The sequence below is a fragment of the Neolamprologus brichardi genome, chromosome 16, assembly GCF_056152115.1.
Source record: "Neolamprologus brichardi isolate AB-2024 chromosome 16, ASM5615211v1, whole genome shotgun sequence".
In the NCBI taxonomy this organism is placed as follows: Eukaryota; Metazoa; Chordata; class Actinopteri; order Cichliformes; family Cichlidae; genus Neolamprologus; species Neolamprologus brichardi.
Window position 1 is genome coordinate 1,927,413 of NC_142119.1, and position 13,630 is coordinate 1,941,042.

Consider the following 13,630-nt stretch of genomic DNA (forward strand, 5'->3'; position numbering starts at 1 on the left):
GTGATCCACCTTATACTCCTCCTCGGTTTTATGGAGTGTTGATTCAGTGCATCACGTTCTGAATGTTCTTGAGGTCCTTGTAGCAGCTGCCGATGTTCACAATTGGAAACACTCGCTGTTACGGTTTACTGCAGATAAGCTTTGAAAAATTTGAATCAGTTGGTGAAAGTAAGTTGGCAGTCAGAAAGTCTCAGCACTGGCGGAGCACTGCAGAGCCATTCGTATTAAACAATAACCCTGTCAGAACCCTGCATATATAATATGAACATTTGGTGCTTTGGAGCAATAAAAGTTTGTCTTGTTGTACCTTTCTGATCGAAGTGGACCTAGTAATGAATGAGTAAAGACTTAAAGAGCCCTTGGCAGAGTGTTTATTATGCATTTCAAGAACGAAGTGAGGCAACTGAGAGAGAGACCAGAGACTTGTTTTTCTCTCTGTGTCTGGCAGAGTTTTTTGGTGTCTTTAAGAATATACTTTATCCCTCTTTTTACCTGCATTCGATATGCTTCATTTAATATTCTTCTAAACATGATTTTATTTTTGCCTTTACTAGTGTTTATAAAATCTTTATCCCTGATTTGATGCCAATAAATCAATAATTGTGTGTTCTTTTTGAGCCTGGACAAAAGGTTGACATGCATTTCATTGTGGAGAAGCTGTCATGTCTTGTGGTGATAATATAAATGCATGAGGTGTCTATGATGAAATCAGGAGTTAATTAACAGAATATATACATCCCCCAACCACTTTATTATTTATGCCTAGCTAGCACCATGGCTACACATCCATACTCTGAGTTCTCACATTACACCACATCCTACAGGTGCTCCATTGGATTGAGATCTGGAGGCTATGGGGTCAATTTGAGATGATTTGACCTTCGTCACATAAAATGTTACCCTGCTGAAAGCAGCCATCAGAAGATGGGTCATATTGTGGTCATAAAGGGATGGACATGGTGAGCAACAATACTCTGGTACACTGTGGTGTTTAAACGATCCTCACTTGGTACTAAGGGGCCCTAAATGTGCCACAGAAATATCCCCCATTACACCGCCTCTAGTTTGAATAGAGGTGGTGTAATGGGGGATAAACAGTTTTTGAAATACTCAAGCTCTTTTTAGCACCAACAACCAATTCACGTTCAAAGCCACTTTCTTCCCCATTCTGATGCTTGATTTAAACTTTAGCAGTCCTGACCATGTCTGCGAGCCTAAATGTGCAGTCGTTGCTGCTCTGATTGGCTGATTAGATCTTTGCATAGACAATCAGGTGTGATTGGTAAATGTGTATTGTTCCAAATCACCTAATCTCATGAAAATTAACACATTGCAGACACATATTATATTCTTATAATATAATATGTGTCTGCCTCAAACAAAAGGTATCAGTTCATTTCAGTTTCAGTTGTAAAACTACTTTCAGAAACTAGTTCTGCAAAGTTCTCATTGAGTTCTGTGTCCTTTTTTCAGGAACTTTTACAAAGAAACCTATGTTTTGATAAAAGCCAGTTTTGAAGTGGAAGTTGGCTTCCTCAAAGATTACTCTGGTACTTTTATTCTGCTGAATGTAAGACAGGCAGTATTTGAGAGGACCATATAGATTTGCACAGTCCGACTTTCAGGAGCAGAAAAGTAAGCATGACCGAGAGGAGCCAACCGCAGTGGTCCTGTCAGACAAAGGATAGCTCAGACAGCTTGAAAGCACCACTACTTACATATGGTGTAAAACCATTCACCAGAGAGCCTCTAAAGAATAAAGTCCTTCCATTATGATGAGTGGTACTTGTGTTGATGTGTTTTTCATGGTGAGTCTGCAGGGAGAGTGCATCTGGGCCTCTTTATAGAAACAAACAAAACTATTAGATTTCTCCCAGTGTCACTTAAGAGTTTCATTTCCAGTGGTTGACTATAAACCAATCAAAACTCACTGATGATAACTCTTTGTGTTGGAGAAGTAAAGTTTACTTTTAAATTATTAAAAGGAGAAGGAGAAGGTTTCAAGGGCATGTTTTCAATATCTCTTATTATTATTTCAGTCATTTAAAGCAGACCACATAGTAATTATATTGCAGGCTGTTTGAGCACATGTAAAGTGGGTAATGGAAGAAAACAGGAAAAGAGAAGAACATCCTAAAATTAAATACACATTACATTGCCTTCAATCTGTTCTGAGGAAAACTCTGATTTGGTTTGACACAGTAAGTAAGCAGCTCAGATATGAACTATAGCTTGTTATTTCTTGCCAATAACAAGCTATAGAAACATCCATTATTATTGTAGCCTGATCTATTGTGAAATACAGATAAACAGCATACTCAAATAAACCTCCCATTCTTAATCCACATGGTTTAATTTGATGTTAGCCCCACCGTGTGCAGCTATAACAATTGAAACTCTCCTGGGAAGGCTTTCCACAAAGTTCAGAATTGTTAGCAGTAATTGTTTATAACATTTTTTTTGAAAATTCTGGAAGAAGCACATTTGTGAGGTTTGTGAAGTCCAAGTTCCTGAAAGACAACCCCACACTATAATTAACACAATGCAGTCAGACCCGTATCATTCTCCTGGCATCTAATAAATCCATTGCCAAATGGAGAAGTGTGATGTCTCAATCCAGAGAACATGTCTCCACTGCTCTCTATAGTCCAGTGGCAGTGATTTCAAAGACCAATGAGCTTCTGGACACTCTGGTGTGCAACCTGGCGGAGCTGGATTGAGTAAAATAATAATGTCCCAGAAGGTTTTCTAGTGGATTAGGTCAGGTTGTTGTGGTAGGTAGGCAATGTTATCAATTCCTTCATCCAGGAACTGCCTACATACTCTGAGCACATGAAGCTGGGCATTGTCATGCACCAGAAGGAACTAAAGACCCATCTGCAAATTGGTCCAATGATTTCATCTTGATACAAAATGACAGCCAGAGTGCCACTGCACATGGATATGCCTCCCCAGACCATCACTGACTCCTATCAAACTGGTCATGCTGAACAATCCATGCTCATTAGACTTTCCTGGGAGACACAGCAAAAGTGTCTGAAACAAATTAACAAACACCTCTGAAAACTTAACTGACCAGATCTATATCCCTAAAGTTTAAATGACTTGATGCTATACTCTGATCAAAAAGTGTTATTTTCTTAGCAGTGTATATACTTTATGTAAAAACAATATAACTGCGTGGGTAAAAAACAAACTGTAACATCAGGTCAAGTTTGATTATCAAAATTATTAGAGCTTTGGTGGATTATAAGGATTTTGGTGGGGAATTTTATTTTGCTCTCTCTTTAAAGTCTCAAAGTATCCAGAGTGAAATTGTTTGCTTAGCTGTGCCATAAGGTTTTGAGCAAAGGTTTTAAAGCAGTCTGAAGTCCTTAGAGGCAGTAATAAACTCTGATTACCTTGTTTCACCACTGTGCAGGTATAACTCAATGAGTTGAACAGGTGACATAGATGGAAGATATTTACTCCCTGTCTTCCGCCTGCTCTCTGTTGCAGCTTATGTGCCGTCTCTTTGCTATAAAGCTGTACATATGATGTATGTCTTGCCAGCTTTAACACATTACTAACTCAATAGTGTGGAGTCAGGTCTACTACATTACACGTACTATATGCTCATAAAGTTACTGGAACCCTGCAAGAGGCAATACAGCAGTCACATTAACAACAACAACACTATAATCTTATTGGAATGTACATGTATAAATTAAAAGTGAAACTTTCTTAAATATACTTGAGGTGCTGCGAAAGCTATTTTCACTCACGCACTGCAGCCAGTTAAATGGTGTTTTACTGCCAGCTTCCTAATGCAAAGTCTGTGTGATGTCTGAGCCCAGGTAATAGTGCAATGTATTCACACCTGGTGTGTAGTCATCCTGTGTGCTGCCTGATTCTCTTGAAGTTTGTATGAGTACATGCATGAAAACAGATTAAGAGACAAGCTGGCTCACAGTTATTTACAATCATATATATATATATATATATATATATCTCACAGTGACTGCATTTCTTAGTGACTTTTTTATATGTCAGACATATAAAAATGGCTAAAATACAGTCTATACAATGTCCCTTTTTGCCATAATATACTTATTAAGGGATTACTTGACATAGTTGTACTTCTTGTCATTCTTACTTTACTGGACTTTAAAAATTATATTGTAACAAATGGGAAATATAGCACTTTTATGTTGTTCTAATGTAATTTAGTTTAAGCAGCTACAAAGCAAATAACTGTTTACAGCACAGAGATTCAAGCTTGACTAAAGACTCCTTATAAAGATAAAGACTCTCTTTGTAGCATCCCAGTGAGGCCACATTTTACCTGAGGAATTCATCCCTGGATCATTTACAAATATCCAGAATACCGCTGTGATTCTTCTCATCGGGTACCCTAAAAGATCCTGTATGAAAACAATGCTGTCCTCACTGCACCGTTTCCCCATAAAGTTTAGGGTTTAATTTAAAATTTGGCGGTTACTTTCAGAGCCTTCCATGGTCAGATCAGTGAGCTACTAAAATCGTACGTGACATCTGGATGTATGAGGTCTGCTGATTGATGCTTGAAGATCCTGGTTAAAGACAAAAGGACAATGTGCTTTTGAGGATGTGACCCCAAGTCCTGGAACTCACTTCCACTGAACATACAATCTGTGGACACTATTGATACCTTTAAGAACTTAAGCTCCACCTGTTCAGGGTTACCTTTATTTAGTTTATACCATCTTAATTGTTGTGTTTTTTCTGTATTGTAACGCACTCTGTGACTTCTGCTTTGAAAGGCATTTAAAAAAAAAAAACTTCATTCAATTCAATCTGGATCTGTTTTGCTAAAAGAAACACCAGACTGATGAATGCAAGTTTATTTGATTGTCTTCTACCTGAACAACAATTAAAATGGAAGAGCAGAATGAAAAAAGAAACACTAAAATTAAATAAGCCTTTTAAAAATACCTGACACTTTGTCAGGAGTTATAGCAATCCATTTTGCAATAAAAGGGTGTAAACCCTAATCATGCTGAATGCAGGGCGCTTTTATGGTTCACTCTGTTGAGAAGGTAACCTGTACTATTGTAATAACATGTCAACTTTCATAAACAGTATTACAGAGTGAACTTTTCAGATAACTTCAGGTCTTTACAGCGTTGACTTGGGGTCTGAATTCTGGTGTTTTAACATACTCACCACTGATCCACTTCGCATCAGGATCATGTATTTGGAATGTTTTTTCAAAAAGGTCATCCAATGTCAGTGGTGTACCAAAGGGTTTACCACCATCATCTAAGAAGAAAGTCAAAAAGAACAACAACAAAACAGTTGTTAAGTATTTTTTGGTAATTTGATGTTTAACCCTTAAGGACCCACAGTGACACTGGTGTCACTGCCTCTTTACACTTAGAGACTTGGTTATATATGATTCATTTGATATAAGACTCCCGTCATTTTCATGAAAGTAGAAATAGGTCTGGGCTCTTAAGGGTTAAATTAGAAAACAAATCTATAATTAAATTTCTTCGGTGCAGTGAGGAAATGTAAGATGACGTAAAGATAATTAAATAATGTTAGTCATACTTGCACAAATGGCATTTTTCATAACTGATTGGGAAGCAAAAAATTCTGCTGAGTGACAACTCAGGCAGTAAATCCCTTCCAGATGTTGTCTTCCACAATCCTTTCTCACACTTTCCCAGATAAACAATTAAAACCTGGAGTGATTTACCTCAGTCATTGTCTTCTGTGATGTGTACATTCACTGCAGTGAATTAATAAATATGCTAATGAAGGCAGAAAAACAGGAGTTTGCAGACAGTATGCAAATTAGGAAAGACACTATTGTAATGTAGCCAAGACTGATCCTTAAATACAAATTTATCCATTTTTTGCAGTGTCAATGCTAATTCTCCTGGCACAACATACAAGTGATGTTAATTTGTCATTGTTCACTGATTTTTAATGTGCCAATCAAACGTTTGCCCCAGCAGCTGTACACTCATGTTAGGCAGTGATAAGGGTACACTACATGTGTTTGTAAATGTGCATGCAGATCTGATAAGAAAAGGAGAAGTTTTATTTATCTGATTGTTTTACAAAATGTTTAAAGCCCATAAACATTCTAAAGTGATAACCACATCAAGGTTATCTACTTTTCACCATGTCAGCTGAATCAAAGCTTCAATTCTGAGCATTTGGCTCAATAAATGTTATTTACTGTATGTGAGAGATAGCCTTTGAGAGAGATAGCCTTTATTTGTCAGTTGCAGGTCTTTTGCCCACAACCGAGATGACAGACCTTGCCGACCGTACATACAATACACAAACATCACATTGGGGAGACAGGTCAGGCTAGGTAGCGAGGAAAAAAACATCGAAATGTGTAACACAGAAGGATAATACAGGAATGCACAGATATCAACACACCATAGCACAATAAACACAGACAAGCAACATGGGAAAGAGTTCCAGTGTGTACATCTGATCTGGGACCGCTGCAATCTTTCGACTGCGCCTCCAACTGACCCAATGTCCACATCAGAGGGGAGGTAAGCATTGGAGGTGGCGTTGGATCCGGGGTAGGGAGGGTGATGCGTCGGTGAGTGCTTATCAGTATCAGTATATGTATGTGTGTGCATTTCCATAGTTCAGCTGAGACTATGGACACATGTGCATGTGGTAGGGACTAGTGCTTGAGATTAGCATTTGTTTTTTTAAGAACATATGCCTACACAAAACAACAAAATTAAATATAAAATTAAATATAAAATTAAATATAACATGAACCTATATGTGACAAAATAAAACAATTTATTGTTGACAAAAGTCAACGATAATTTATTAACTAGATGTGACTCATCTACATGGGGTCTCACCTTTTGACAGCAGAACAATGGACAGTCCGATGAGTGACAGCACCACTGCAATAACCAGCAGAGAGATGCCAATGCCTTTCCAGTTTCTGTCTGTTCCAATAGGTCCTACGTTCTACATAACAAGAAAAGAAATCAGAGAAATAGAAATAGAATATCAATCATAATGACATATTAATACAATTCTGATCATGAAAATAATGATGATAATACTATAAAATAGTAACACGTAGGAGATAAATATATTAGACCTCATCTGCGGTTTGCTGAATTTTTAGCCACACATGCTTACGTGGAAGTTATGGTTCATGCAAAGTATTAATGGTAGAACACACTGAGCTCAGGTCAGATAAAGGCCAATGTTTGTACCTAGCCTTCTTAAAAGCAGAATTCATATTAAGGTGGAAATGTTTTTAGGAAAAACATGGTACAACTGAACAATTTCTGCTCTAATTCTTTTTATTCAGCTCTTTCTAAACCGTTGCTTTCAATATGAAATTACTCAGTGCTCATGGCTGCAACACTTGAAGGTCTGTAAATCCTTTTATTTTTACTATGCACATTACTGCTTACTTTTCAGCCACTCAGTGTAGTTTTAATGAACCTGATGGGAATGAAAATAAAGTACTTGATATACAATGCTTGGTAAAAAAGGAAAGTGAAAAGAACCACAAAGGATATCAGTCATATTCAGCACCTTGTGATGGTCATTAATTTGTCACATGCTCATAGAAGGCTAGACTGAAGGATCTGCTTTCTTACTACCTAAAAATTAAACATTCACAATGACAAACATCATGCTTACTGTGTTATGTTTTCAGAGATAGATTTTTTAATGTGTACAATGTGTTTATGAATGTATGGTTGTTTATTAATGTAATGTGTTTATGCTGATTTCCCCCTTCATTTTAACTTTCTTGGATCAAATAAAGCTTTTCTCGTTAGTCACTCTCAGTAGTTTTTTCTTTGCACAGCAATTTGATAGGGAAGCCATGATTCACACAGTCGCTTTGCAACACTTCATCTAGAGATGTGATTTCTGCAAGGCACTGATGTGAGCTTTAATCTTGAAGGACCATTAATTAATGATTTTTGAGGCTGATGAACTGACAGGTCTTCCTTTCCTGGGGCGGTCCTCGTGAGAGCTGGTTTCATCACAGGTTTTTGAGAAGCTTTCAAGTTCTTCAAATTTTTTACACACTGAATGACTTTCATGTTTTAAAATAATGATGAACTTTCTTTCTCCTTTATTTCATTGAGTAGTTCCTGCTAAAATACAGACTACAGAAGAAGCTGAATTGGGTCAAGCAGAACAGAAGTGAAATTCCATCCATTAACTTTGACAAGAAAAGTTAAGAAATAATTTCAGCTAACTGCATGTGTAGACATGCCAGTCCACCATGCCTCTTCAAAGCGTGAAATGGACATACATGCAGAAGTTGCGGTACCAGCAACACATTAAAAGCCAAGATGTTGCTAGTGACCAACAAAGGTATGAAGTACATTCCAGGGTCGTTCTGTGCCACAAACAATTAGGCTTGGTGGCTAATATGTATTTACATCTGAATGTGTTTATAATGTCTGTTTAAAGGCTCTCCCTTTGTTATTTTTATATTGGCTTGAAATACAATGTGTCCCTCTGCTGTTACTGCATCTTGCAAGTCCATTGGAATGGAAAAGCGTGGAATGGACACAGTGTGTGTATTGCACGCTTTGCTGTCATACTGGTTTGAAACACTTTATGAAGCTCCAGTTTAAGGCAAATACTGACTGCTTACAAGTATGTAAAACTATGTAATTTTAAATATGTTATTTAAAAGTTAAGATGTCTCTAGTAGAGCTGAGTATAGTCACTGATTTCTATAATCGATTCGATTTCGATTCACAAGGTCCCGATTCGATTCATCTCTGATTCTCTTGTGAGACTTCATCAGAGGTGTAAGCATCAGAGCAGGTGCCTTTGTGTCAAAGGAACTGAGGATAAAACACAGAACAACATGAAGGAGATTTTCCTGGCCTGGGATTTTATAAAAATATTCTGTCTGCAGTAGATCAAAAATGAAAGAAAACCATTAATCAACATATGAACATTACCTGATGCTGCTGAAGTGAAGCAGAGCAAAGTTACAGACGTTTTATTAGAGACATAACTATATGTTTTGCAATTTGGCATCATTTGTGAAAGTTCAAATTTCTTTGGTATTGAACAGCAAAAATTTGAATTTTTTGTCAGAGGTCATTTTAAAAAAAATGATGGTGAGTAATAAGCAGGTAATTAATGCAGAAAACTGAGATTCATGATGGTGAACTGATCTTGGAGAGCTGTGTGCAGGAAGTGTGATTTTATCATGGTGGGAGCCAAACAGCAAAAGTGAGAGGGAACTAATGACAATGTTTTTCAAACATAAAGCATAGTTTTGATCTGCTTTTGCTGCTGGTTCAGTGAATTTTGGTTGTTTTTTTGAAACCCACCCAAACTCTCCAGTACTTTTTCTGCAATAATTAATACAGACCTTAAGCTTTTAAACTCAGTTTGATATTTTATTTTCCTATTTGTTTGTTTCATTTGTCCTTTTCAGTTTCTACTGTTCTTACAGTTTGATATTTTCGAAATCCAAATATTCATGAATTTCAGGCACACAGTTGCTTGTTTTGTTAGGTAGTTTTTTGTTACTTGAAAAGGTTAGGGCTGTATTATTATTCATGCTATGCAGTTACACAAAATAACAAATGTGTAGTAGTAAAAAGCAAAATGACTTGGCATGATATTCATATAACATTTCACCATACCAGGCTGGTTTTTTACTGTGCTGAGTTTGATGAATGCTTGCATGTAAAGGGGTCAAAACCGCTCTCTGTAGACCAGACCCATTTCTGGACATGTCTCAAACTCTATCTTCCTGTCATCAGTTATACAGCCTTACTTCATTTGCTTTGACAGAGTGGTGTTATAAATAAATCGGTCTCGCTTACAGAGCCGCAAGCTGCTAAAATCTCTTCTGTGTGTTTATATTTGCTTTCAAAACCCTTTAATTAGGAATATGATTCCAAGATAAACATCCTGGAGCTTCACCAGCGCAACATCGCCTGCATTTCTACTCTACAACTTTAACCATACGCCCAGTCCCTGTGGCATATAGTTATTCAATTTCTGGATCAGTCACAGCATAAAAGTAATTTTTCCACAGTGAACACTTCTCCTCTGGTGTTGGTTGAGCATGATTTTATTTGTGGCATCTTTGTTCTCGTTGTTTTGTTTGGCGTCATTAACTAGAGAAATCCTCATTACACATCAGGGAACATTATATGTCATTACGATTTCCCCCATCACATCGTTATACAGTATTCCAGTCATACACTGAGGCTTTTATGTTCCTCATATCCTGCAATTCTGGGAATCCCGTTCTCCCCCGCTGTGAAAATGTTGCTTGGAATAAAATGTGTCCATATTAAAAAACTGATTGAAAATGCCATTAAATAGCTCCAGTTTGACAGTCTGAATCCAGTTTGATGTAGGTCACTGTGAGCACTTGCAGCCAAGAAAACAGAAGCAAAAACAACTGCACCCCTCTGACAACACAACTTAAGATGTTTATATTTAAAGCTGTAATTTTATTGGACCATTGGTTGCCCATTTCCTTTGTATAATTTGTTACACAATGTACTTCCACTTCCTGAATGTAATTTAAAGAAAATATTAACATAAAAACCCATGAATTAAATGTTCTCCTCATATTAGGATTAAAGCTTTTTTGTAGGAAACCATTTTTTTAATCATTTATCCAGCTCAGGGTCAATGGTGGGGGCTACAGATGACCCCAGCTGTCACAGGCTGAGAGCGACAGTACACCTCCTACATTCAATCCTACTGACAATATAGAACTACCAATTATCCTAACATAGTGACCTAACATGTGGAAGATCACTGGTTCAAGATCAGAAAAAGACATAAATCTCTGGGAGGCTAATGTCAGGAAGGGCATCCATGCTGTGAAGGAGATATGCTTCATATAAGAAAGCTTTGCAGACACAGGGAGAAAATACAAACTCCGCTCAGAAAGTCCCAGGCCAGGAACCTTCTTTCTGTGAGCGTTCCTTTATATTTATAAAATATCTGCAGTAACACAGCATTTAAAGTTATATCATTACAAAATTCTGTCCAATCAAAAGACAGCATCCATCAGGATTTTAAACGATTTCCTACACCTGAGGTACTGAGCTGTCACAAGCAAAAGCTCAACAGGACTTAATTAACTTCATATCTAATATCGGCTGTGGTATCCAGCCATCAGACTGTATACAGGAACTGAAATAAGCAACTGAGATATTACCCATTGGTTTATGAAGTACCATTTTGAAGCCTCGAGTTTAGTGAAACATACACCATATCAGAGGTTTACATTGGCAACAGGAACTGGGAATTTCCACTAGCAACTTTTTTTCACATGTAGTGATGCCTAACTATTGTGGCCTCTGGTGTGGATGCCCCCTTAACTGGATTTGGACAAGAGGTCAATGATCCTGTCCAGATTATAGTCCTCATGGAAGTTGTTTTTAAATGGGAGTACACTGGATCCAGAGATTTTTTTGTTCCCAGACAGCACTTTGTACCTCAGATGGCTTCATTTTTCCAAGCCACTGGCTATGTCCATCATTTATATACAATTTATGATTTTAACTTGTAAGTACTGCTCTTGCACTCAGTGGGCAGTGGTTGCAATGTAATAGATGTCCATTGTTGTCAGATGCTTTAACATTGATTCTGTATAGCAGCTCGCAATGACTTAGTGTAAATGTGATTGACTATCATGGTAAAAATGGGAAATGGCCTGCATTTGTAAAGCTCTTTACTAGTCTTTACTAGGACCCCAAGGCGCTTCACACTACATTCAGTCATCCACCCATTCACACACACATTCACACACACATTCACACACACATTCACACACACAATCACACACTGCTGATGGCAGCTACATTGTAGCTACAGCCGCCCTGGGGCGCACTAACAGAGGCGAGGCTGCCGGACACTGGCGCCACCGGGCCCTCTGACCACCACCAGTCATATCAAATATAGATGTAAAGTCAGAAGCAACTCTCCAAAAGTAATAATTACATCATGTCCAGACATTATAAACTACTTTGCCTGTTGCCTTTAAAGCGAAAGAAAAAATGTGAGCGTATATCTCCCATATGAGACGCTGGAGATAGCTTCTCCTCACCTTTAAGATGCCAAGGCTTTCTGTTTCTCTGCACCATGCCAGAGGGCTTCCTGGTTACAAAGCAACACCATAAATCCAAACAGATACTCAATACTGCATAACCTGTCGAGAGAGGCAAAGCATTTCCTCTCTGACTTCCAACAAACTGAAGTGCACATACTGTTTCTCTTTTTTTCTTTGTGACAGCACCATGTGATTTTTACCTCAAGTGAAATGCACTCCGCTATCTGTAGTATTGTGCCAGGTGCTGTTTTGAAGATACACAGCTGATGAAATAGAACTGCACAGGAAAAGAAGACATAGATGGGAAAGCTGTATTATGTTAGAGCAGCTAATCTGTGTCATGATCTTCATCTGAAACGAAGGCCTTTAGTTCCCACTGTGTGCCTCTGGATTCTTTAAGGGAGAAATGAATGTAAAGCATCCTTGCTGCCAGACACACAAGACAAACAGCAGTCACCTTTGTCTAGCTCAGTGACACAGAAGCAACAAAGTTCAGAAGCAATGGCAGATACCTGGTGTTTATCACAGTGTGACTTCCTGTTCTATGTTCTTCAGGTCAACCAGAAACCAGGGCTCCTTTATCAGCCACTGAAACCTAGCTCTGTAACTCTATGCACACCATTTAGTCAGTTTGTTTGGTGAATGAAAAAAGCAAAATGTCTTTCAGGTGCGAGTTTGTTGATGTTTGTATTCCTCAGATTATGTATAAATAAATCCAAAAATATTACTCATAAGCATTTTCAGCTAATTACGTTCTTCAGGTCAACAAATTTTCTGATTTCTAATTTTCTAATTTCTGCTACATAACTTTGCACTTTTGCTGTAACAAAACAAATTTCCCACCTGTGGGACTAATAAAGGGCATCTTATCTTATCCATGTGTCCGTCATGGGGTCAGTATTCTAAGCAGAGATACCCAGACCTCCCTTCTCCTGCAACCACTTCTAGTATCTCTGGAGGGACACATAGGTATTACAGCATGCCCTGGGTCTTCCCCAGAGTTTCTTTTTAGTTAGAGATGCCTCATATACCTCACCTAAGGGGTGTCTAGGAGGCATCCAAGTCAGTTGTTTGAGCTACCTCAACCAGATCATTGGATCAATGCAGATTGATCTGGATCAATGTAGAGGAGCAGCAGCTCTACTCTGAGCCTCTCCCAGATATCTCTAAGACTAAGCCTAGATACCCTTCAGAGAAAATGAAAAAAGTTTGCTTCTGCAAGCTAAATCCTAGAGTATATCTTATTCTCTCAATCACCACAGGGCTGTGATCATTGCTGTGCTGTGTCGTGATCCTGGACTGTGTTTTTTGCTGCAGCTCCCCAAACTTTAGTTTGAATGAAACTGACTGAAAAGTAGCTACATCATTCAGTCAATGTTAATCCTCAGACTGAGGGTGTTTTTGAGAAATATTATATTTCTCTTATGAAATATTGAGTCCTAGAACAGAATCATAACACTAATTATGCATTACTGCATTACGCACAAAAACATTTTCTAGTAAAGTGATACAGACAGAAATTTATTTGAGAAATACAATAAT

General features: G+C 37.9%; 1 protein-coding gene across 1 annotated transcript in view; it reads right to left on the reverse strand.

Annotated features, from left to right (window-relative positions):
* LOC102797105 (inactive dipeptidyl peptidase 10) overlaps positions 1 to 13,630 on the reverse strand; it is a 134,239-nt gene that overhangs the window by 57,447 nt on the left and 63,162 nt on the right. The window contains exons 2-3 of the mRNA XM_087829735.1: positions 6,867 to 6,978; positions 5,185 to 5,280 (exon numbers count right to left, since the gene is read on the reverse strand). Coding sequence (XP_087685861.1) covers positions 5,185 to 5,280; positions 6,867 to 6,978 — 208 coding nt within the window. The remainder of the gene's footprint in view (positions 1 to 5,184; positions 5,281 to 6,866; positions 6,979 to 13,630) is intronic.